This window comes from Trachemys scripta, chromosome 2 (assembly GCF_013100865.1).
Source record: "Trachemys scripta elegans isolate TJP31775 chromosome 2, CAS_Tse_1.0, whole genome shotgun sequence".
NCBI lineage: Eukaryota > Metazoa > Chordata > Testudines > Emydidae > Trachemys > Trachemys scripta.
The window spans coordinates 157,035,093-157,058,965 of NC_048299.1; the positions used below are offsets into that span (position 1 = coordinate 157,035,093).

A 23,873-nucleotide genomic window follows, 5' to 3' on the forward strand; every position below is an offset into this window, starting at 1 on the left:
AGGAGCCAGGCTGTGCTGGGGGTGAGGTGGGGGGGTCATTGTAGGGCCTGGGGCTGTGTTGGAGATTACTGTAGAGTCAGGTTGGGTGTTCAGGGGACAGGCTGCATGGTGGAGCTGGGGGCCGTGCCGTGGCATTAGGGTGGCCAGAGTGTGCGGGGGAGGGGCGGGTGTCCATGCTGTGGTGTTGGGTTTGGGGGCTGAGCGGGGGGTGGGAGGGGAGGGCATGGTATGGGGAGGCCTGGGCAGTGGCACTGGGGGGGGCGTACCGTGGCGGGGGGGCTGGGCAGTGGCACTGGGTGGGGGGTACTGTGGCGGGGGCGGGCTGGGCAGGGGACCGTGCCGTGGCACCAGCAGACAGGCTGTGCTGTAACCCTGGGGCTCCATTGCATTGGCGGTGGGTGCAGGGCCGTGAGGACTGGCGGGAGCTGCTGGGGGTGCGTTGGGGTCCAGCCCCGAGTGGGTCATGGCAGCTGGGCTCTGCTGCCTGGCTAAAGGTGTTCCCCCCCACCCCTCCCGTACTAATCGCTATATGATGGGCCCACAACACCTTATCTCCGATCGATTTCCTCCCCGGGACGCTGCAGCATGTTTGCTCCCAGCTGGCCGCCGTTATTGGCTCACACTGTTGGAAAGTGGGCGAGCTTATCGGGACTGGTTATTTGCTAGTGCACAGTGACGCACACATGGCTCAAAATTGGGGGTGCCCAGGCCCATCGCATGCACCTGGCCAGGGCCCCCTGTCCCCCTGCCTTGGCATGGCCAACACTGCGAGGCCCAAACCGTGTACCAAGGTGACCCACCAACTGCAGTCTGTCTTTTTTGCAGTTCACCCAGGGACCAAATTGTTTGTGGGGAGGCACCTAAAGTCAGGCCAGCCTCCTCCTCCACCACTCCCTCGCCCTCCTGGCACCTGCCCCAGCACCCTCTGCCCTGGCATCGCCACCTTAATCCCTCCCGGGCGGTGGAACGGTAGCCTGTCCTGCCCTCACCCTGCAGCGAGAGTTCCTGTCCTGTGGGGCTGTGGCCAGCTCCCCACCCGTGCTATTGTGCATGACGGGGGGCAGCCAGGCCAAATCTGAGTGGCATTGCAACCCCCTGCACCAGTTTGCGATGCCTGGAACTGAGAGGAAAGCCCAAACCCATGGGAAAAGAGCTGCAGTGGGGCTGACTTGTACAACAACAGCCTCCCCCCCCCCCCCCCCCCCAACTACCCCCCCCCGGGGCTACCGCATCCAGGCCCGTGGATGCAGGGTCAGATTCTGGCCAGCCCATGGTTGGTGCAGTAGGAGCAGGAGACCTGTTTCTACACAGGAATGTTGCATGCTTGCACAAGTGTGCACACATCCCCTGGTGCAGGGACTGTGCCAGTACTTCAACTAAACTACACACCCCCCAGTGCACCTCAGAGCAAGCCTGGCTCCAGCTCTGAGCACAGGCCAGCCCAGCCCCCTCGGGGCAGCCCAAACACACCCTGCAGGCAGCGCTGTGCCCAAGAGGGGCTGGGCAAGCTGGTCTGGGGCCTAGCATGGGTGAGCGCGCACATGCTCACACACGCTGCTCTGCGCACGCCCGCTTGTGACCTGTGCACAGGGTGGACGGAGGCCGTGCGCAGGCTGGAGTGGCAGTAAACACTCCTTTGCTATTGACACAGCATCAATCGTGTGGCTGCGACAGGTGAATGGGCTTTCACTCACCGCCCCAAGATAAATGGTATTTATTTGCTGCTAATATGTTCCAACAAGAGGCCTAACGAGCGACTTTTGAACTGGTGCCTCATGCAGTAGCTCAGGGTACGCTGAGCACCCGAGAGCTACCTGCTGCAAAGAAACCCAGAGCTCCCCACCCCCTCCAGGGCGCTGACCCTGCTCCCCACAGCACCCCGGCTGGGAGAGGCTGGTGTACAACAGTGTTGCTGTGGCTGTTGGCCTAACCTCTCACCTGGGACTGGTCATGCTGCTCCTGGCCTGTCTGGGTGGCTCCCCAGCACCCCATGGCCATCGCCCCTTACTGCTGGGCTGGGTCTCTGTGGCTCAGGGCAGTAGCACCCACAGTGTTAGTGCCTGTGCATGAACAGTGCCACTGGAACCGCCGCTGGCCCGGCCTCAAACCCCACCTGCCGCAGTACCCGCCCTGCATGGAGCCGCGTGGGTCAGGTTCGCCCGGCCCAGTGACCAGCACTGACTCAGGCGGGAGCAGGGTGACGGCACGCAGGGCCTGCTGAGTCCATGGGGCAGAGAGCAGGGCTGGGCTAATGAGGAAAGATGGGGCAACGCCCCAGGTCAAACTTCAAATTAATTAATTAATAAATAATGTACCCGCAAGAATCTAGTGCTGGCGGCTCCAGGACTGCACCCTTCCCCACAGCAGTGCTGTCGGGACTGTGTGCCAGCGTCTTTTTGGCTGCTCCCCATTGAGTGTCCCCAGCGCCGCCCCCCGGATGCGTTCTGAGCCGAGGCCCAGGCCAGCCGCCTCTCGGTGCAGCCCCCGCAGGGACCCTTTGCTCAGTGGGGGGTTCAATGGGTTACAGCTTAACCCCTCCCCCACCAGGCAGCCCAGCCGTCGACACTCCGCTACTGCCCCAGCCAGCTGCACCCACGGACGCGCCATAGTCAAATAACTGCTCAGATGCAGAGGGGGCTGGCACCTTTATTTCATCACTGCTCATGGCCCGGCAAGGTCTGTAACACCAACAACCCGGGACATGCTGGAGCCCGGCTCCCTCCTGCCCAGGTTGGGGGCAGCCCCCTCCCAGCGTGGGGCAGGGACAGAGGCAGAGCCCCCCCCCTTTCCCATTTGCAGCCTGGCTCTATGGCCCAAGGCTGCGCTGGCAGCTCCTGTGGGGTCAGGGCTGCTCCTGTCCCCTCACGACTCAGCCGGGGAGGAGGCAGGCTCCAGGACCCTGTACCTCACGGCTCGACCCCTCTTGCTCAGAGCAGCCCCTGCCAGCTCGGGCGCTGCTCTGCGTGTCTCTGGCTCCGAGCAGCCAGCGTGCAGACTGGTGCACAGGCGTCTCGGGCACGGGGCCAGTGCCAGGCGTTGCAGGGGGCTGGGGGCTCAGCCGCTGTGGGTTCCCAGGCTGAGCACCGAGAAGGCAGCCCGGTGCTTCCTCAGCAGCAGACGGATCTTCTCGTCGTCCGAGTCAGGGTCCAGGGGCTTGTTGTACTCGTCGTCCTCGGTCTCAGAGGCGGCCCGCTCGCCCACCGCCCGCTGCGAGGAGGACGAGGGCTCCAGCGTGCTCTTCTTCCGCCACTTGGTCCGTCGGTTCTGGAACCACACCTGGCCCGGGATGGGGAGCGCGTTAGGGCTGTACTGAGCTGATGGGCCCCCATCCTAGCTCTCTGCTGTTGGGGGGTGACCAGCCCCAGCTGCCCTAGCCAGGCCCCTCAGTGCCCAGCGAATCAGCACCCCACACAGGCCAGTTTGCCTAAGGATCCAGCCTGGCCCTGAGGGGGCTCGGGTCAGTCTCCATTGGCCCCTTTAACAAGACAGCCCTGGGCCGCCCAGCCCCTGAGTCCCAGCGCTGGCCCTGGGCCCTCACTCACCTTCACCTGCGACTCGGTCATGCCGAGGGAATAGGCCAGACGCGCCCGCTCAGGCCCTGCCAGGTACTTGGTCTGCTCAAAGGTTTTCTCCAGCGCAAAGATCTGGTGGCCGGTAAAGGTGGGGCGCGTGTGCTTCTTCTTGTGGATGCTGTCGGCCAGGTGAGCCGGGGCTGGCGGAGGGAGGGGACCGGTCAGTGCGGAGGGCTGGTGCCGCATGAGCGGGCCAGCCAGGCACCTACTGCCCCAGAGGGCGTGGCTGGGCAGGACGCGAGGAGCCCTAATGGAGCCCAGGGGAGCTGTGCCTGCAGCCCCCACTCCCGAGGCTAACGCTAGCCCCCCCGGAGTGGGTTGTGGCCCACGGCCCCCCCTTCCCCTGGGGTGACGGTACCCCCCCCCCAAGCAGGACATGCCTCATGCCCCCCGAGTAACAGTAACCCCCCAGAGGGGAATGTGCCCTGCAACCTTCCCCAGGAAGCTGGTAACCCCCCCAGAGCGACAGTAACACCCCTCCAGAGCAGGACACATCCACCCCAGGGGTGACAGTAACACCTCCCCCAGCGGGCTGCTCCCTGTCCCCCCAGCCCCCAGGGTGACAGTAACAGCCTGTATTGGGCACGCCATTCTGTCCCCTGAGCGGGGTCAGAATGGCATGCCCAATACAGGGCGTTACTGCTGGGCCTGTTTCGGATGCTGTCATCACTGCCACATGGGATGGCCCGCCCCATGCCTCCATCAGGAAACGGGGTCCAAGCCCCACCCCCACGAGTGACACCGAATGCCCTTGAGAGGCCCAGCGGCCCTTGTGCCACAGGGCACCCTGGTGCCCGGCAGCGAGTGGGGCGCACACGCTGCCTCGCCCAGCCAGCCAGGGGCATGCGGCCAGCGGGCTATTCGCCTGTAGGCGCCCATCCTGGCTGCTCCCAAGTCAGGGCCAGCTGCTCTGGCCAGCTTAAAGCAGCCACTCATGGCCCAAGGGCTTGTGCTAGTGTGAGCAATGGGGAAGTGCCCCAGGGCAGCCCGTCCTTGAGGGCCTGGGCTCCCTGCATGCTGGCCGCCCTGGTGTTCTGGGACAGGGGCTTATGGCTGCAGGGCCAGGTTTTCCGGGGCACCCACATGCCGGGTCCATGTTGGGTGCTGAGCCCCTAAGGGCCCCCATAGGGGTGGGGATCAATCAATCAATCCCCTCTCCCCAGTGCTCATCCAACTCATTCCTTGGGCGGGGGGGGGAGGGTAGGCTCTGCCCCAGTCCTGCTGTCCCACCCTCTCTCCTGAGCCAGGTGGTCCCTGAGCCGGCTCCTCTCCCTGCCCGTGGGCTGAATGCAGCACATCCTGGAGCTCACGCTGGTGGCAAAGAGAGCAGCGTTCCCGCCCGTGCAGGCACCCAGCGGGGGCAGGGGGAGGGGGGCTCTGCTCCCAGCTCAGGGTTCTGAGGCTCAGCCCCTCTCCTTGGGGGGGCTCAGCTCTGTCCCTGCGGGAGGAAGGACACTGATTTCTGCCCTGCCCTAGTCCGGCTCTAACCTCTCCCTGCCTCCCCCCAGCTGGTGCGTAACAGTGACTCGGGTCCCAGCAGCAGTGGCCCAGGCAAGCCGTTGTGCTGTCACCTGCCATCCTCCCCAGGCACCCACCATGGTGCTCAGCACGGGCATTCACCAGCCTCTGAGCACAGCTCCGGGGCTGTCCCAGCCCTGCCTCAGAGTGGATTATGGCTGGGCAGAGTAGAGGGGGCAGGGCTAGGCCCTGGTGAGCTGTCTCTGACCACCCCAGCAGCACGGTCCCATGGGGGATGGCCCTGTCCCAAGCGCCTGGCACCTGCCCCAGGGTGGGAGCAGCGGTGGCTTTGATGCCCAGGCAGGGAGCAGAGTCCGGGGCTGTGGGGAGCAGGCGGGCTGGGCTGGGGCAGTTGGTACGGGCATGGGCTGGTGGGGCCCGCTGAGCTAAACCTCTGCATCTGGCCTCATGCTGCCAAGCCTGTGGGGCCCCATCAGCGTGTGGCTCCTGCCAGCCCCCCGCCTCCCCCTCAGCTGCGGTGCCACGCCAGGTACTTACTGCTGCCGCACGGTCGGCCTCCTCGCCAGTCCTGACCGGGGTCTGCCCAGCAGTCCCTGCCCCGGGACGGGTAGTCACTCCCTGCCTTGGCAAAGGGCCCCACCTGGGATCCGTAGTAGACGGGCTGGGAGCCCAGGCCGTTGAAGCCGCCTGCGTGGGGGTAGGCTGAGAGCAGGCTGCTGTTTGGCCGGCTCAGGATATCGGTGATGCCGTGCGGCGTGCCAGCTGCCAGCTGGGCGCTGAGTCCTGGCGGGCTGAGCTTGTAGAAGGAGTTCTGCACCGCATACTGGCACATGGGGGCCTTCGCCTCCGGGAAGGGGGCCAGCGAGGGGCTGTTGAGCAGGAAAGTCCCCTGCAGGTTGGAGTCCATGGCGCTGCTTCGCCCTGGCAGAGGCCAGCGAATGCACCAAGCCGGCCCCTAGCGCCCCAGCTGCGTACCACGTGCTAGCAAAGCCATCCCAGGCAGCCTGGCTCAGTGGGGGGCCGTGCCAGCTGGCCACAATCCTGCTGTTTCCCTAAGCCCGGCCTGGGCGTCAGCTGCTGGCACTGCCCAGGCAGCAGGCACCACGGTAGCCACGTGACCCAGGCGGGCTCCTGGGGGGCAGGCTGGTCTGGGAGCACCTTGCCAGGTGCTGTCCAAGGCTGAGGCCCAAGCCCATGAGATGCCGGGGCCGGCTGGCCAGGCTGACCCCAGAGCACCTGCACCCAGGTCCCTGCCACAGAAGTTTAACTTCAGGAGAAGCAACATTTCTCTGATAAAGGTGTGGGCTATTAGAATACTGGGGCCCGATTGGCTGAGCTGCTGGGGCTAAGCTCCCATTGGCTGGGTGTCAGGGCAGGCCCTGGATTGGCTCGTCCCAGACAAATTGCAATTTGAAAGATTAGCTATAAAAAAATAATCAGCCGCTTGCTGCTGGGCTCAGAGCTCCTGGGGCTGCGCCTGGCCGCCCACTGGCCACAGTGAGGGACGAGGCCCAGAGCCCAGGCTGGGCAGGGCCGGGCTGGACCATGCAGGTGTGTGCAGGGACCACGGGGTCAGTGAGCATCGGCCTGTCTGGACCAGAGGGTGTGCGGCCGTGTGTGCAGCTGGGTGTAGGCGATTGTGCATGTCTGTCTGTGTGCACAGCGCATGGGGCTGCCTGTGTGTGCAGCGCCCCAGCCTCAGCCGGGGGGGTTCCATACCTGTGTGCACCAGTATTTGTTCATGGCTGGTGTGTACATGGTGGGGCTGTATGTGATAGAGCGTGTGTGCGGGGAGGGAGCTATTGTGTGTTGTGCAGGTGTGTATGGGCGGTATTGTGTGTACGGGGGAGAGGCACGCATGTGTCTGGGGTGCAGCTCCCAATGCCTGCTGGCTTGTGGTTGGCACCTGGGCCCTGCAGGGTTCCAGGGCAGAGGCCACGTCGCTCCCTGTCTGACCCAAGGGCCCACGCAGCTGCCTGCGCTGCTGGACAGCATCCGTGGGGTGGTGAGAGCAGCCAAGGCCTCATCCCTTGGGCTGCAGCGCACGGCTCTGCAGGCACCACAGCTGGCTCCTGTGGTGTGTCAGCTCCATGACTGTGGGGGGCGCTTGCCCCAGCCTGGGGGCTCCATTTTCTAGTATTACTCATACCTACTTGTACAAGCTGTGTCCTCCCGCCCCAGCCTGCCAGCCCCCGCCACACCTGTCCCTTCACGCACCCCCCACCCTGCCACACATCTGTCCCTGCACGCACCCCACACCACACCTGTCCCTGCACGCGTCCCCAGCCATACATCTATCCTGCACACGCTCCCCCACCCCGCCATACATCTATCCCTGCATGCACAGTCATGCGTGCACACATGCAAATACACCCTTCCCCTGCCCAGGCAGGAAAACATGATTAACAAATGGCACCAACCAGGAAGCTAGTGCCCAGCTCCCTCCTTCGAGCTGGTGCTGTTCAATCCAGCCAGACGCCTGCTGTGTGTGCGCACGGGGCTCTGTGCACAGGTGCCCACATGGCCAGAGCCATGGGCCAGTCCCCACTGTTCTGACGGGACGGGGGTGGGAGGCAAAGGTCACAGGAAAGATGCCATTGCAGCCACAGTGAAAGCAGCCAGTGCACCTGGCTGTGTCTCTGGGTGGCCCTCCCACAAGGCAGCAGCTGAAGCAGGAGACGCAGGGGTGGTGACGTCATTCCCCGCACAGAGCTGGTGCTGTCCGGGTGGGTATTTCTACCCTGTGTCCCACCAGGATATCGATCCTCCAGGCCTCGGCACATCCCCAGAGGATGCCTCTGCTGGGGCCCACCTTCAAGGAGACCGCCCTGTGCTGGGGCAGCAGACCTGAATCTTTTGCTGCCCTGGGCACCTTTCTCTTTGCAGCTCTCCCTCCCACCTACCCTGGTGAGTGGGGAAGGCAGTGGTGTGCATGCACGGCAGGACATGGACTTGATCACCAGATTTGCAGCCTTGTTACCCCCTCCTTCCATTTGGCCAGGCAATGGGGAACCCAGGGAGGGAGCTGCTGTCTGCCCAGGACACCCCTGCCCCCCCGCAGAGAAGCAGAGACAAGGCCCAGCTCGTGTTGGTTTCTTTATTAAGTTGTAATCTGGTAGCTGGTGTCCAGGGAGAATGGTCTATACATCAGAGGCTAAGATGGGGGCAGGGAGAGCCAAAAGGCTCATTGTCATAACAGTAAAAAAAGGAAATAAAATTATTTTAAAACTTCTAAAAAGCGTCTAGTGCACAGCCTGCAGCATTCTCTAGGCGTCATGTCGAGCGCGCCCCCGCCCCTACCAGCTCCTACTAGCAATCAGAGCGCGAAGCAGCGGCTCCCGCAGGGCCGGCCGAGTGCAGTGGAGCATTCCCTACGGAGTATAGAGGCCAAAGCAGGGGGCCCGCACTAGACTCTACGGAGATGCTATCAGAGTCAGCCATTCTAGGGACATCATGTTACAGAGCGGAGGGTTATGGATGGACGGTCTGTACCCTACGTGGTTTGTTGCTCTCTGAGGAGAAGGCTGGCCTAGTCGCGTCTCTGCAGCTACCCCACCTCCTCAGCCTGCAGGGGAGCAGAGGGCTTTTCTACTAGACATGCCCACCAGCCAAGGCCTGCTGGGCATGGCGGCTGCAGCCCGGCTCCAGTGGTGGGCTCGGCCTGGGTGTTGCCACCGGGAAACACGTCAGCCCCTTTGAGATGAGGCCATGGCGACTTCCTGGGGAAAGCGCAAGTCCAGTTGTTTCTGCCTGGCTCCTTCCTGCACCCTTAGGGGAGGTGAGGGACATGGCAGCCAGCACCCCCCTTCCTGCTACCAGCCCACCTGGGGTCACACGTCACAACAGGTTCCAACTACTGAGCGCCTTTAAATAGCCCAGGTAGCTGCCCCCCCACCCCACCCCCAGCCTCCTGCCAGGACAGAGCTGTTGGCAGGACCAGCTGAGCCAAGGGGCCAGCCTGGGACAGAGCTCTGCTGGCCCCAGTTAAAGCGCCCGGGGCTGAGACTCCAGGTCGCAGGGTGACCCTGTCTACTCCGGCCGGACTACAGCAGTAGGGTTTGTGGTGCTGACGCAGTGCAAGAGCCTGGGAGAGCTGCTCTGATGGGCCTCCTTTGCCCTGGGCACTGGGGGTTGGTCCTGGAAGGGTCAGGGGACACGGGGGCTGTGCTGATTTTAGCCTTTCAGAGAGGCCGTGGGACCCTGGAGGGCCTCACGAATGGTGCAGAGGACAGGGGTGCAAACCCCACTGCTGTTTCCTTGCATCTCGCCTTTACAGCCATTGTGCTGGGTAGAGCCAAGGAGGGGCTGAGGCAGGTGCTGGGCTGTGCCAGTGCTCGCCACCTGCCCGTTCCGCGCTGGGGCACCAGGGCCTGGTGGGAGGCCCTCAGCTCTGCCCCATCTGTAACCAAAGTGGGCAGGGGCTGGCACAGGTGCCCCGGCCCCCTGCCCGGCCCCAGGTGGGTGTCAGGAAATGAACAAGGCCAAGGGGAGTAAAAGCGCCAGGCTGACACTGGGAGGTTTGGCTCTGTTGCCCTCTGACACCTCCAGCTTCCCAGCTGCACTGGCCAGAGCTCCTCCCTGGCGGGGGCTGAGGGGCCATCCCTGTCCTACAGCCGGCGAGGTATGCGGGCACTGAGCGGGCAGTGCTCTGCACACCGCTGCGTGCCCTCGGGCGTTGCATAGTATTGATTTGTTCATATACACAAGGCTGAGTACTGTACAGTTTACACTTTCAACACAAGCGAGGAGCTCAGTGCTGCTGGGAGCTGCACACTCACCCTGGGGGAAGCTTCTGGAGAGACAGGGGCAGGGGATTGGCTCGTGGCTGCCCTGCCCCTGCCCTTGCCAGGGGCACCCCCTCGAGAGCTGCGGTTCGGCCCTCCCCCCGCAGCCCCTTTAGGCTCTGACATCCCCCCTCCCAACACACTCCTTGGAAGGGGATGAAGCAGCAAAACCCAGCCAAGAGACAACATGAGGGATAGGTGGGAGCTGACGCCCCCGCCCTGGGCAGCCCTTCATAGCCGCAGCCTCCGTCCGGAGTCAGGGTGTGCGCAGCAGAGTCCTGTCGCTGCCAGGGAAACGCTGCCCCGGGTGCTGCTGGCTCCTGGGGTCCCCGTCCGTAGTAAGAACTGTGGCTCATGCGTTGGCAGTCAGTCAATCATGCGAATAGGACGGGAAGTAAGTCTCTTACAGAAGTCATGCCATTAGCCTAGATCAACATGTACAGCCAGCCTTGCTCCCATCGCCTGTCCGCTCTCGCCTCGCCTCTCCTCGCGGGGCTGGCCGCACGTGGCTGCAGTTCAGTGGTTCGGGGTGGAGGTGAGATCCTGAAGGACAGAAAAAACAGAGCTCGGGTTACAAACAGCGCCCTGCTGGGGGCCCCCGCAGCGCAGTAGGCCAGAGCTGGAGGCATGACCCAATGCTCCACTTACAGGCCTGGCCACAGCAGCCCAGAGGGACTGGCTGGTGCTGGGGGCAGGGACAAAGGGAGGGGGCAGTTGGCTGGATGTGAGACCCTCTGGCACCCAACGCTGCAGCACCCAGCAAAGGGCGAGATGCCGGCTGAAACCAGCCCCCGCCTGTTCATTGCTCAGGGCCTGGAGCCACAGCTGTGAACAGTAGGAGTCAGCTACCGGCTCAAAGGGAACAGGCCCCGGCAATGGCAGTCTGCATGTGCTCAGCCGAGGCGGCTGTGTGGGGGATGCAGAGGCGTGAGGCAGAATGCACAGACTGGGGTTTACTGCCCTGTGGTGTCTGGGAGGGGAGGTGGTCCCTGGGCAGGGTGTGGTGGTGAATGCAGTGCAGGCAGCACAGCTGGCTGGGCCAGACTGGCAGCTCTCAGAGCACGGCTGAGGGAGCAGGGAGGCCCTGCCCCGGGGGACAGCCAGCCCCAGGACTCCCTACCAGGAGCATTGCAGAGAAATGAGCTGGGGGATACCTGTGTTCCGGCAGCACAGGCACAAACGACAGAGACCCGAGGGAGCGCCTGTCCTTGTGGGGCAGGCACCCATCCCCCGGCTCAGTCGGTGCCTGGCTGTGCTCTAGCAGGATAGAGGCAGCTGGGAAGGGGTCCTGCTGCAGATCAGCCCCCTGGTCTCTGAGCAGGAACCGCAGCACTGCAGGGACAGCAGTGCAGGCCGTGTCCAAGCAGGCATCCGGCTGGGCTGGGCCACGGGAGCAATGTCCCAGCGCTAGGAAACGACCCAACACCCAAAGTCATGGTGTCCCGCGCACAAGCCGCACCAAGGGCAATGCAGGAGGCACCAGCCCTGTGCTCGCCCCACGGCCCTGGCCTCCAGCTGCCAGATCTGGCTCAACGCTCTGAGACCCGCGCAGACGTCACTGGGGACAGGCCCTGAGCAGCCGGGAGATCCTGGTGGGACTGGAGCCTGGTGCTTCCACCCCGCTGGCAAAATCAACCATCTCTGTCATTGGCAGGCACTGCCCACTGCCCCCTCTGCCCATTCGCCCCCCAGGAACAATGCACCGGACACCCTGCCACAGGCATGTAGCCCCCCGCCCCCTCACTACTGCACACATACCTGCCGTGGGTACAGTGACCTTCCTATTCCTTCACCGCTGCCTGCTCCCTACACTCCACTCTGGGCACATGGCCCCCCAGCCATGGGCCACTGCTTGCACCCTCCTCCCACCACTGCTCACAGCCCCCAGCCCTACCTGCAGCCGCCTGCAAGCTGTAGGTTCCCTGCTGCCCTCTGGTGCCCAGAGCCCCTCATGACACCCCTGAGAAGGCCCTGCATGGCATGTTACAGCACTGCCAGACATCAACGCCCAATGGGTGCTGCGGGTGCAAGCAGCTCATGTGGCAGGCGAAAGCGGCTGTGAGTTATGGGTGCTATTAGCAGGGGCTGGCCTCCCGCAGGGCAATGCGCAGCTCCCTGCGGCACCCAGCCGCCGGGAAGGTGTTTGACATGAGGAGGAGCCGCCGTGTGTCAGCCCCATGCTCCCGGGCACGTGGCACCTCATTCCAGGAAACCTAACCCCAGACCCAGGCTCCAGGACAAGCTCCGGATCACAGCTGACAGCGCAGGGGCTGCCTGACAGGCTGGGATGTCAGCAACTTGTCACCGGGGCAGCATTTGGGGCTATTTATAGCAGCAGCAAGGTGAGCACGCAGAGCAATGGGGAGTGGGGCCCAGGGCAAAGCTCAGCCCGAAAGCTGGCAGGGAAGGACTGTGCCAAGGGCAATCTCCACAGTACTGCAGGCTGTAGTTACTGGTTACAATCCCCTGGAATGCTGTCACTATGGTAACACCATCGTGGCCACCGGTACACTGTAACCCAGGGTAACAATGCCCTTGGCTGTCGTAACCGTGGTGACACCACTGCGGTCCCCACGGTACACTGTAACCTGGGGTAACAATGCCCTTGGCTGTCGTAACCAAGGTGACACCCTGACACACCCCTCCCCTGGAATGCCATGTGAGTCAGACAGACAGACGGCGTGCAGTGTGCAGAGAAGCCAGCCCCCTTCCCCAGGAGCAGCATGGGGCTCGCAGGCTTGGCAGCAGAGGGGAAGAGGCAACCAGCCCTGGGCTTGTTCTCCAGCATGCCCTAATGGAGCAGCTGTGTCTCCTGCCCCTCTGGGCCAGGGGAGCGCACAGTGGCTGGGTGGGCTCCATGCAGGGCACATGGCACAGAGAGTGGATCTGTAGTCAGAACAAAGGTGGCATTACCTCAGAAGAGGCCCTGGGGGGGGTCACTGCTTTCCCCTTTTCAGGCTGGCTCGTTTCACTATGTAAGCCCCCATCCTGCCCCCGATCAGCTCCGATTCTGGGACGTGCCCTCGCGCCTCCTCCTGGGGAGAGCAGCAGAGAGAGGAAGCAGGAGGCGTCACACAGACAGACAGACAGACAGAGAGAGGACAAGGAGGAGGATGGGAGAGCAAGCTGGCAAGGAGAAGGCTGCAGCAAGGTGGGAAGCGTGGTCCCTTGCAGCCCCAGAGGTACAGCAGAAGGGCACAGGGAAGGAGAGGAGGCCAGGGAGGATACAGCCAGAGCCCTCAGGGAGCTCTGCATGGCCGGGCGCATGGCTGTGCTGCCCAGAGCTAGCGAAGGGCCGGGAGAGGAGCCGGCTCTGTACCTTGGTGCCCAGACTGTCCTGATGCAGGATGGCATATTTCATAAAGTGATCTGCCTCAGCTTCCAGCTCCTGGGGCTCCTGCAGAGAGCCCTCAAGAATCACCTCCTTCTCCTCGTCGCCCGCGCTGATCCGCCGCACCACCTTCCGGATGATCTGCAGAGAGCAGGCATTAGAGCTGCCTGCCACAGGCCAGGCTAGGCCCCAGACACCCCCAGGGACGCGGCCACAGCACCCTGCCGGTCCTACTCCCGCTCGGCCCTGCCCTGCCATCGGCACCCCACGCTGGGGCACGCTGCTCCCCGGAGACAGGGCTGGGGGCGGGGGGGTTTCCAGGGAAGAATATCCATCCCTGGGAGCAGGGAGAGCAGGGCAGATGCTGGGCAGAGACTGGGGGGCTCTGGGTCTGGCCCGTACTCACCTTCTTGGTGACAATGTTGCCTTGCTCGTCAGTGAATTGCTCCTCGGTCACCTGCTCCCCCGGAATATCCTGAACCTGATTGCCCTGCAGCGTCAGAGGGGGGAACAGAGCGAGGCAGTGAGGGGGAGGGCAAGGAGCCAACGCCCCACAGGCAGCCCTTGTGTTCACTGCGGGGCACCAAGTGCAAAAGCCCCCAGCCCCTGCATAAGTGACACCAAATCCGACTTCCCCGCTGACTGCCAACCCCCTGCACACACCCCACCAGCCCCCTCACTGGGAAGCGCAGGGGCAGGGCCAGCACCAGGGCACGCTAGTGCTACACCCTGTGCTGGCAGGAACAAGCCAGGCTCAGCGCCCCGAGCTGGAAGAAGAGGTGCTGAGCCAGGCTGGCTCTGCATGGCTCCCCTGGGGCCAGCAACAGCCCCACAGGCAGGGCAGTGCCCGCTGCCTCGGGGCTCCCACTCCCTGCCCGTGTTACCTTCACGATGACACGCCGACGGACCACCCTGGTGGAGATGGACTCCTCGTCATCCGTCAACCCCTCGCTCTCGCCCAGCTCCTTGTCCAGCTCCTGGTGGACATGCTTGAGCAGGAAGCGCACAGAGCCCTTGACAATGTGTAGGACGTTCTGGCAGCTGACCAGGAAGAAGCCCAGCAGCACCAGGGTGATCAGCAGCTGGGTCAGGAAGGCCAACATGGTGCGTCTGCTACAGCCACAAGCGCATGGCCACTTGCCGAGCCCAGAGCCTAGATCCCAGCCCTGGCGTTGCTCTGCGGTGGGGCGTGTGCACCCTGCCTCTGGCTCAGCTGCCCCCTGCTCTGCGCACAGCCTGGGGCAGGCTGCTGTAATTGTAGCCGCTGCATACCAGCCGGCTGCACCACTTGCTGGGCAGGCAGGTGGGTTTGTCCTCTGCACTCAGAGCTCTGTCAAAGTCATCTGGCCTCAGACTGACAGCCATGGCCCCTCCCCCGCAGGCAGAGGGGGAGCCACCACCTCCCAGCGCCTCTCTGGGCTGGCTGAAGATGGGGCAGGAGGGCAGCATGGGTGACATGAGCCTAGGCGCCTGCGGGGGACTGGGGCCGGGACTTCTCACCCCCCAGCTGACTTGTAAGGAGTGCGGAGAAGTCACGCAGCCCCTCAGTGACTCCAGCCAAGGGGCTGCAAGCCAGCCAGCCCGCAGCATCGCTGCATTCACTGCAGGGCTCTTCCTCCCACGTCCCCCACCCTGGGGCTCCTGGGAAGTGCTCTGGGAGGAGTGGGTTCAGGGCATCCCGCAGCACCCCAGGGCCTGCTACGCCATGCCCACCCTGCTCATGTGCCATTCTGTACTAGCCCTGCCCAGCTCTGCCTGGCCATGGCAGGATTCCCAAAACCCCAGCCCTGCCCCAGGCCATCCGGGCCAGCTCTATTTCTGGACTCTCTATGCCTGGTGCTGGCTGACCCGGAGAGGGCAGGCGCCCCGGGAGCTACCCAATTAGGAAGCATGCAGGGTGGCTGTCTGGGTTATAAATGAAGAACAGAGGCAGAGGCTCATATGTGAAATCAAACCCCTGGGTCTAGCACAAGCCAGGCTATTCTGGGCCCCTTCCCCCGCAGGAGCCAGGGCAGGGAGGCTGGCAGGGGGCAGTGCCCGGAGCTGGGGGCAGGGCAGCGGGAGGCACTCACCCAGCACTCTGTCCAAAGCATGGGTTATCCTGCTGAGGGACCCCAGCTGCTGGGCAGATCACCAGGCTCTAGTGCCTCTGCTCAAGAAGCGCAGGTTCCCCAGACAGGGCAGCCTGGCGTTCACTCCTGTGTGCGCTCTGGCCCCCGGCGAGGGTGCCGTGGGCCTCATACACAGCGAGGGGCTCCAGCCAGTGGGCTCTATTGCAATGCCCAGCCCCCGGGGGCTGGCTCTCGCTGCCACCCTCGTACCCTTGTTTGCCTGAAGAAGCTGCTATCCGCCGCCTCCAGCCACTGGCTGTAGTCCTGGGTCCTCGTGTGCTGGGGCTGCCAGTCGCTCTCCTCGGGGGGGCTGATTCGCAGACGCTCGGCCGGGGGCCCCAGAACCTGCTCCTGGCCCCTCCCCTGGGGGGCTGCACCAGGGGCCGCTCTGGGCAGCAGACGTGGGCTTCTGGGGACCCCCTCCTGCCAGGAGCCCTCAGGCAGGTCCTGCAGGCAGGAGACAAAGGAGCCTTCTGCATTCCAGTCCCTCAGCCTGGGCAGCAGAGAGAGGAACAAGGACAGAGAGAGAGACACCGTCAGTTTCTACCCTCCGGCACAGTGCCCCCCGTGTGGGCCCAGCCTCGCTCTCCTGCCCCGCACAGGCTGTCGGACCTCCTGACCGGTCTTTGCACTCAGAGTCCCTGTTTGTAATGTGGATCTCGAACTAGCCCTACATCCTACTTCCCACCCCACCCACGGAGCAACAGATGCCCTCCGGAGACACCCACGGGCAGCCGTGCCCTGTCTGACAGCACAAGGAGCAGGTGAGGAAGGGGCGGGAGCCAGCCAGGCCCTCCATGCTACACAGCGTCAGGCACGCCCTGCCCCTGCCTGCCCCAGGCACTATGGCAAGGAGTGGCAGGGACTGCCAGGCAGCCCTCCGCCCTGGCAGAGCACCTTCGTCGGGAGCTCAGCTCCCTGCCAACGAGAGCACCACGGCCATCCCCTGGAGCTGGGCTGGCACCCCAGGTGGTTGTGAGGGATTCCCCAAAGCCAAGGGCAGCTCCCTGGCTGATCCAGTCCTTCCCCTGGCCCAGTGCGCGCCCGGCTCTCTGGGGCAGCATGCTCAGACGGGGGCCTACAGCGCAGCAGCTGCACTGCCCATCTTCCCCCAGGGCCCTGCCCCATGGCATGGGCACCCCAGGGGTCCCTCGGGCTGCCCTGCCCAGCTCCAGGCAGCCTGGCCAGGGAGCATTACCTGCCCTTGCTCCTCTCCACGACTCGGCTCACAGTTGGCGACTCCAGGATCCTGGCCTGTACCCTCTGCTGGCCTGAAACAAAAGAGACTTCATCCTCCGAGCCCTGCTCCCCCGCCAGCCCGGCCTGGCGCTCACACGCTGGCAGTTTCACCTCTGACCTCTGACCTTCCTCCTGCTCCAGCAGGTCGATAAGGCCATTCATGGCATCTGAATCCACTGTGTCGTCCTCAGCCAGATCCAGTGAGCCCAGGTGGTCCGGGCCGTGCACGTCATCCAGCAGCTGCCCTGGGAAGCGTCCTTCACTCACAGCGTCCGAGTCCTCGGCCTTGCTGCACTCCAGGGAGGAGTCTTCGGCAGTTACCAGCGAGGGGGTGAGCCCTGAGGACCACACCTGCATGTCGGACAGCTCCAGCAGGGCGTCCTGCTCAGTGGGGGCCATGGGGATGGCGTCCAGGATGGCCACCTCGTTCCAGTACTGGTCTGCACGCAGCGGGGACGGCAGTGTGTACTGCAGGGAGGCAGGGGAGAGGAGCTCATCCTGCAGCGAAGGGTAACCTGCAGGGGCAGACAGAGGCGACAGCTCCAGCAGCTGTTCTCCGCAGACACGGAGAGCTGCCCTCAGCCCCTGGGGCAGTGCTGCGCTCCCTGTGTCACAGTCCAGGGCAGAGGAGCGCCCCAGAGCAGCCACTGCCCCAGCGCCCTGCACTGCTCCCCTAGCGGCTCTGCCCGTGCCCCAGTGGGAGGGTCTGAGACAGGAACACAGGCAGCCTGAGGGCACTTTAGGATGTGTCGGGGAGGCAGGCGGGTGCCTCGGGCAGCACCTGGTCCTGGGCTGGTCCCAGTGAGTTAGACAACAGGACCCCCTTGGCAGGGTGAGCTGCCTCCAGCTGGGTTCCTGGGAGGGGCGGGCACACCTGTTTTACTTCTTTGGAGCCTGAGTGCACGGTGTGGTGCTGTGCCAGCCCCCCCCCCAGATCTGCTGGTGCCCCCCAACCCCCTGCTATAACCACCCCAGGCTTCCCTGCCCCACAGCTCCACCGGTGCCCCCAGCTAACCCTGCCTCAGGCTCCCCTGCCCCACAGCTCTGCTGGTGCCCCCTGCTAACCCTGCCCCGGACTCCCCTGCCAACCCTGGCCTGNGCTTCCCTGCCCCACAGCTCCACCGGTGCCCCCAGCTAACCCTGCCTCAGGCTCCCCTGCCCCACAGCTCTGCTGGTGCCCCCTGCTAACCCTGCCCCGGACTCCCCTGCCAACCCTGGCCTGGGCTCCCCTGCCCCACAGCTCTGCCAGTGCCCCCTGCTAACCCTGTCCTGGGCTCCCCTGCCCCACAGCTCTGCCGGTGCCCCCTGCTAACCCTGCCCCGGGCTCCCCTGCCCCACAGCTCTGCCGGTGCCCCCTGCTAACCCTGTCCCGGGCTCCCCTGCCCCACAGCTCTGCCGGTGCCCCCTGCTAACCCTGCCCCGGGCTCCCCTGCCCCACAGCTCTGCCGGTGCCCCCTGCTAAACCTGCCCCTGGCTCCCCTGCCTCACAACTCTGCCAGTGCCCCCTGCTAACCCTGTCCCAGGCTCCCCTGCCCCACAGCTCTGCCGGTGCCCCCTGCTAACCCTGCCCCGGGCTCCCCTGCCCCACAGCTCTGCCGGTGCCCCCTGCTAACCCTGCCCCGGGCTCCCCTGCCCCACAGCTCTGCCGGTGCCCCCTGCTAACCCTGCCCCGGGCTCCCCTGCCCCACAGCTCTGCCGGTGCCCCCTGCTAACCCTGCCCTGGGCTCCCCTGCCCCACAGCTCTGCTGGTGTCCCCCAGCCCCCTGCTAGACCTGCCTGGGCTCCCTCCCCATCCCTGCTGAGATCTCTCAATTCCGACCCGCAGTGCCCCCTTGCCAATCTTGTGCCTCCACATAGCTAAGCCTCCGGGCTGAACTCTGGCCTGGCTCTGTGAGAGACGGTATAGGATCCCCCTGGACTGCAGCTCCCAAACAGAATGGGGCAGAGGCAAGAGGGTGGGAGCTTCGGAAGCCCCTCTGATCAGGGCTGGCTGGTTTGTGGGCTGCAGGCAGAGCTAGCCAGCCAGGCCCCTCCTGCCCTATAGGCGCAGCAGCTGTGCATGGGGGAGGCTGCGTGCACAGGGACCCAACGCCTCAGCAGCAGCTGCTCAATTCCCGAGCCACCCGCTGAGCCCCAGATAGGCATTAAAATGGAGATGCGGCTGGGCAGTGGTGGGGCATGGATGGGCCATGCCCAGTCACCCTGCAGGCCTTGGAGGGCTCTGGACATCTCTCCTACCCAACAGCCCTGAGGCAACCATCAGTGATGGCCACAGGGCGTCGCATGTCCTGGGGACACTTGGGGGCAGGGTAGGGGCATCCCAGTAGCACCTGTGGTGGGCAGGGAGGGGGCATTGTGGTGGCACCTCTGCTGCCATTTGCATGCCCACGGAGAGCACGTCACGGGCATTTCCGCAGGGAGCTGTGCCCTGGCGCTGAGGCTGCACTGGCACTTTGCCCTGTAACCAAACTGGCTCCATACAGCCCTGGGGCTCCGGCATGAAGGACCCCGCCCCGGTCACTCTGGGGCTGCTAGTGTGGCCAGTCCTTGCACCTTGTGGCTGAGTGCACGGGGCAGCCCTGCACATCACGCTGCCTCCGCCTGTTCATGCCCTGCTCTGCCCAGGTGCCAGGCACCCAGTCACTGGCTCTGATCTGAGCTCGTGTCTGCAGCACAGAGCTGTCCTTACCCTGCAGCAGGGCACTCACCAGCACTAGCCAAGACGTGCCCAATGCTGGGCACACCCTGACCAGACCTCCAGAGCCATCACCTCTCGCCCAAACCAGGGAACAGGCCTGGGTCGCTCCCTACAGACTGGCCAGGCTGCAATGGCTCCGGCACGGGGGCTGCCCTACACCCGTCTCATAGCTCCCCTGAGCCACACCACCCTCCTCTCCCCCAACATCAGCACCCGGAGAATGTGTCACCTGCCTCCTCAGCCTGCACGGCCCCTGCGATTCTGCTGCCCACACAGCCTGGGGGCTCTGCTGGCTGGGCCCAGAGTCGGTGCTGCCCAGGGCTCTGCAGGGCTCTGCCGCGCTGGCAGCTTGTTGCTAACTGAGGCAGCCGGTTGCACCACAGCTGTTCCAGGGCGTCCAGCAACACTTCCTTGCAGGGGGCACGACTCCCTCTGAGGGGCGTTTGGCTACTAACCCTTCTGGGCCATGGGCTCAGTGCTGGGCACGGGCCATCACCCGCTGGGCTGGGCACAGAGTGAGTTAGGGCCAGGCCTGGTACAGCACAGCAGCACCCGGGTTCTTCACCAGGCAGGTGGCTTTGCTCGCCCGGCTCCCACTCAGAGCGGGGGGGCTGGGGGTGCCGTGTGGAGCCGGCCCTGGAGCATTGCTGAGGGAAGCACATGGAGGGCCACACAGACACACACAGCCATGAGGTGGGGGCAGTGCCATGGTGCCATGCACTTGCCGGAGCAGGATGACGGCTCTCCCAGGGCTCAGCTGAGGTGGAGACAGTGGAGACAGGCAGTGGAGGAGGATGAGAGAACAAGAGGTCAGGAGGAGGTCAGAGGAGAAAGGTGACAGGATGTGATCAACAGGAGCGGCCTGCACCTGGCAGCCCTGAATGGCGTGTATGAGAGAACACAGAACAAGGGGGAAGAGAGCGTTCAGCATGCAGAGCTCATGGCTACGCCCCAGGGCAAGGCACAGGGGCCCAAAGGGACTCCTGCCGCCAAGGCTGGCACCCGACCACACCCCCGGCACCCAGCCTCACCCCCCCCGCCTGGGCCCAAAGGGACACCGGACCATGACACTTACTGCAGACACCTGACCGTGCCCCCGGCCCTCAGCCCTGTCTGATCACATGCTGCTGCCCAGCACAGGGTTTCACAGGCTACAAGAGAAGTGGTGTGAGCCCAGCTCGCAGCAGAAGGCAGGCAGAGGGCAGAGACCTGCCAGCAGGGCACGTCCGCTCACTAGTAACACGCTGCAACCCAGGCTGAGCCTGAAGAGCCTGAGGGGCCCAAGGAGGATGGGGGTGCAGGCTGGAGAGCTGGGGTCAGGCCTTACAGGGTGGGGTAAGTCTACACTGGAGCTGGAGGGGTCGTTTCCAGCATGGGCAGACGTATGGGCATGTTAAAAGGAGCCGTGTGGCTGCTGCAGGCTGGGCGGCAGGAGGGGCAGGCCACTCCCAGGACATTCCTAGAGCCTGGTTGGGACTGGCCCTGGGGCGCTTAGCTCCTTGCTAGTACGGGCACGCCCACCCCCACTGCAGTGCAGACGTTCCCTATGGCGCCTGCAGCACGGGAGGCTACAAATCGTGCAGACGCAGTGCTGCAGACTTCAGCCCAGGCTAGCAACCCGGGTATGGACCCAGGGTGCCCGGTTTGGGCAGCTCGTGCTGCCGCATCGACACTTTCTTAGCCATGCTGAGGCAGGGATGTCTACCTGGGTCGCACTCACACCTGGTCACAGCACAGAGCCACGCAGGCCTGGCCCTTGGTCTGAGGCTGCTGTCTCTGTCCACACACTCAGCCAGTCTGTGGGCAGCCCAGGCAGGCTCAAAGTCCTGTCCCAGGCCCCCGAGGCTCCCCTGTCTTGATGTCAGTGAGAACTCGCATTTCCTCAGCACGGCTGAAGCAGAGCAGCCTGGCAGGGCCGCTGGTCTCAGTGACGTGACTGTCTCTGCTTGGCTGTCACCACGCACCAGGGCAATGTCACGACCGCCCTGCCAAGGGACTCACCCGCGGGAGCATGGGGTCCCCAGTGGGTTCACAGCCGAGTGCCAGGGACTCACCATTCATCTGGGAGGGCGAGAGGGAATAGTCCTTGTCAGTGTAATGCCGGTCGCCCTTCAGGCTGCGGCTCTGCCGGCCCGAGCCCTCCAGCATGTTGACAATCTCGCTGCGGTCGATGCTCCTCAGGGCCGTGTACAGATTCTCCACTGTCAGGGGGAGCAGCCGGTGTCATCAAAAGGCAGCACAGGCCCATCCCTGCCAGGCTGCTCTATCCCCGCTGCCCCCACCCATGGCACTCCAGCCTCACCCACCCTCTGGAAAGAGGGTCCAGCCCAAGGACTCGGCCATCCTCGAACTGCAAACCCGCCTGGGAACAGATACGCATGCAGACCTGTGACCCAGCACAGGCCAGCTGTGCACAGAAGCCAGCAGCACACATCTGCATACGTATGAGCCAGCGTAGCATGGCGTGTGCAAGGAAGCACTGCATGTCTATGGATGGGCCGGCCCCACAGCTCCATCATGGGATGGGTAAACTGGCCCAGCCTCTTTTGAAGGGAAAGACTGGATAGGATAGAGTGGTCCCCTGTTCCCTAACCTGCCTTGCCTACCCATGCCTGGCACAGCTCCCTGGCCTGCTGTGCATATCTACCACCTGTCCCAGCTCTCTGGCCCACCTTACCTACTCACACCTGGCCTGGCGCCCCGGCTCACCCTGCCTACCCACTCCCGGCCCAGCTCCCTGGCCAACATGCCTGCTACAGCCCCAGGCTGGCGGCACAGAGTGCTTGTGGAACCCTGGGGTGCTAGCTGTGCCCCCGCCCCTGCAGAAGGTGGCAAATACCCACTCTTGGCATTCTTGCCCTCACGGCTGACCCACAGGTTGAGCAGGGCCACGCTCTGCTCCAGCAGGGAGTTGGGGTTCTCCACCCGGATCCTGTTGATATCGTCCACCCCAAACTGCAGCTCCCGGGCCAGCTCTGTAGGAAACACAGCCTGTGCATTAGGCATCATCCCAGGCTCCCGTGCAGCAAAGACAGCAGGGGGAAGCACCTCTGCTCGAGACACTTCTAGGCAAGTAGCCCTGGGGATGCCACCCAGGTCCAGCCGTCCCCCACGTGTCTCCACCCACGTCCACCCAGAGCTGCTGACATCCCGCCCGTGTGACAGAACAATGGGAAGGGGTGGGGAGTAAAAGGGCAGAAGGTCCAAATTTAGTGTCACCGGATGTGAAACTGGGCCCACTGGGCTCAGTCTGGTTGCCTGCAGCTGGGTCACAAACTGCTCCAGCTAGGGAGAAGCTAGGAAGGACAGTTCCTGAGCCTCCTGGTAGCCGTGGCTGTAATGTAACAAGCAATATCAGCACTGCCCCTGCCGGATTGGGACCCAGTGCCGAAGACCTCGCTGCCCTGCTTCAGGAAGCAGGAAAACTTACAAATGCAGAGCAAAATCCTGTCCTGGCTAGCACAGAGATGGGGTGTGTGCGCGTGCTAGCAGGTGTGCAGAGTGCATAGGTGCGTGCCTGCATGTATGGAAGAGAGCAGTGCACAAGAGTGCATATCCATGCCACTGGGCGGTGCACAGCACTGTGTGCATGTGAAGGTGTGTGTGCACATCCACACAAGAGGGCGGTGCACCAGAGTACATGGGCACACAAGGTAGTGGTGCACTGGTGTGGATGCAAAGAGGTAGTGCACAGGCATGTGTGCATGGGCATGTGCAAGGGGGATGTGCGAGGGGACAATGCACCAGCATGCAGGGACGTGCAAGGGGACGGTGCACCAGCATGCGGAGACGTGCAAGGGGACGGGGCACCGGTGTGCATGCACACTGTCTGGGACTGTACTCTCTTTCCTAGCCCCGCTGTCAGGGAGACAGAGCAGGATGTGGACCCGGTGCTCCCAGTGAACACACCCAGCCACCTGCCGCAGCAGCCTAGCCATGTGCTGCTGTTGGGGTGCCCACAGATGTAGGAGGCTGCCCAAGCAAAGCCTCCAATTGCTCCACAGCCCCCAGAACAGTCCCACCACCGGACAGGCAGCGCAAACTCGTGCCTGCTGTCAGCCCAGCTACCTGATTCTATGTCAGAGCGAGCTGGGCCGGGCAGCGCCCCGCACTGCATTGCCCTGCCCTGCTGGGACCTGGGCGCAGCGTGAGCAAAGCCTGCCCTGGTGCACTGAGCAGCAGAGAGCCGGAGTCTGCATCCCCGCGGGGCAGAGAGCGCCAGGCACAGACTCACCAGCCCAGCTGAGGCCCAGTTGCTCCGAGATAACAGCCATCTTCATGTCAGCCTTCTCCGTGCCGCTTAGAGAGCCTAGGGGATATGAGCATGTCACAGTTGTCCCTGCTCAGGCCCTGCTACCTACTCGCAGCCCGGTGTGGTCGCAGGCAGGGAACCCGGCCAGAACCCAGAGAAAGCACTGCACTCCCCTCTGTGTGGGGTAGGGCAGGGGCAGCTAAGCCACTGGGCCCAGCCCCTCCCTCTTGTGACCAGTGGGCTGTGGAGGGCCAGGAGGAGAAGCCAGGCCAGGGATGGATAGGCAGGGGGGTGGGGAAGCTGCACCCCAGGGCAGATAAGCAGGGCAGGCTTGGAGGTGGATAGACAGGGCAGGCTGGGGGGTGGATAGGCGGGGCAGGCTGGGGGGTGGATAGGCGGGGCAGGCT

General features: G+C 64.1%; 2 protein-coding genes across 12 annotated transcripts in view; both read right to left on the bottom strand.

The window, feature by feature from the left end:
- Nucleotides 1–2,650: 2,650 nt before the first annotated feature.
- NKX6-3 (NK6 homeobox 3) lies at nucleotides 2,651–6,298 on the bottom strand. The gene is made up of 3 exons (XM_034759417.1): nucleotides 5,589–6,298; nucleotides 3,543–3,712; nucleotides 2,651–3,276 (listed from the first exon to the last, which is right to left on the bottom strand). The coding sequence occupies exons 1-3, from the start codon at nucleotides 5,956–5,958 to the stop codon at nucleotides 3,055–3,057; spliced, it is 762 nt and encodes a 253-aa protein (XP_034615308.1). The 5' UTR covers nucleotides 5,959–6,298; the 3' UTR covers nucleotides 2,651–3,054.
- A 1,836-nt stretch (nucleotides 6,299–8,134) lies between these two features.
- ANK1 (ankyrin 1) overlaps nucleotides 8,135–23,873 on the bottom strand; it is a 146,117-nt gene continuing 130,378 nt past the window's right edge. For 5 of the 11 annotated variants that reach the window (XM_034762038.1, XM_034762036.1, XM_034762037.1 and 2 more), the window contains 9 exons: nucleotides 23,449–23,523; nucleotides 22,058–22,189; nucleotides 21,269–21,415; nucleotides 16,476–17,031; nucleotides 15,488–15,770; nucleotides 13,573–13,656; nucleotides 13,155–13,307; nucleotides 12,749–12,870; nucleotides 8,135–10,378 (listed from right to left, as the gene is read on the bottom strand). In XM_034762038.1, the coding sequence (XP_034617929.1) occupies nucleotides 12,772–12,870; nucleotides 13,155–13,307; nucleotides 13,573–13,656; nucleotides 15,488–15,770; nucleotides 16,476–17,031; nucleotides 21,269–21,415; nucleotides 22,058–22,189; nucleotides 23,449–23,523 (1,529 nt within the window). In that variant the 3' untranslated portion in view covers nucleotides 8,135–10,378; nucleotides 12,749–12,771. Of the gene's footprint in view, nucleotides 10,379–12,748; nucleotides 12,871–13,154; nucleotides 13,308–13,572; nucleotides 13,657–14,050; nucleotides 14,910–15,487; nucleotides 15,771–16,475; nucleotides 17,032–21,268; nucleotides 21,416–22,057; nucleotides 22,190–23,448; nucleotides 23,524–23,873 lie in introns of those variants that run through there. The other 6 variants (XM_034762035.1, XM_034762043.1, XM_034762034.1 and 3 more) reach the window with 6 other exon arrangements.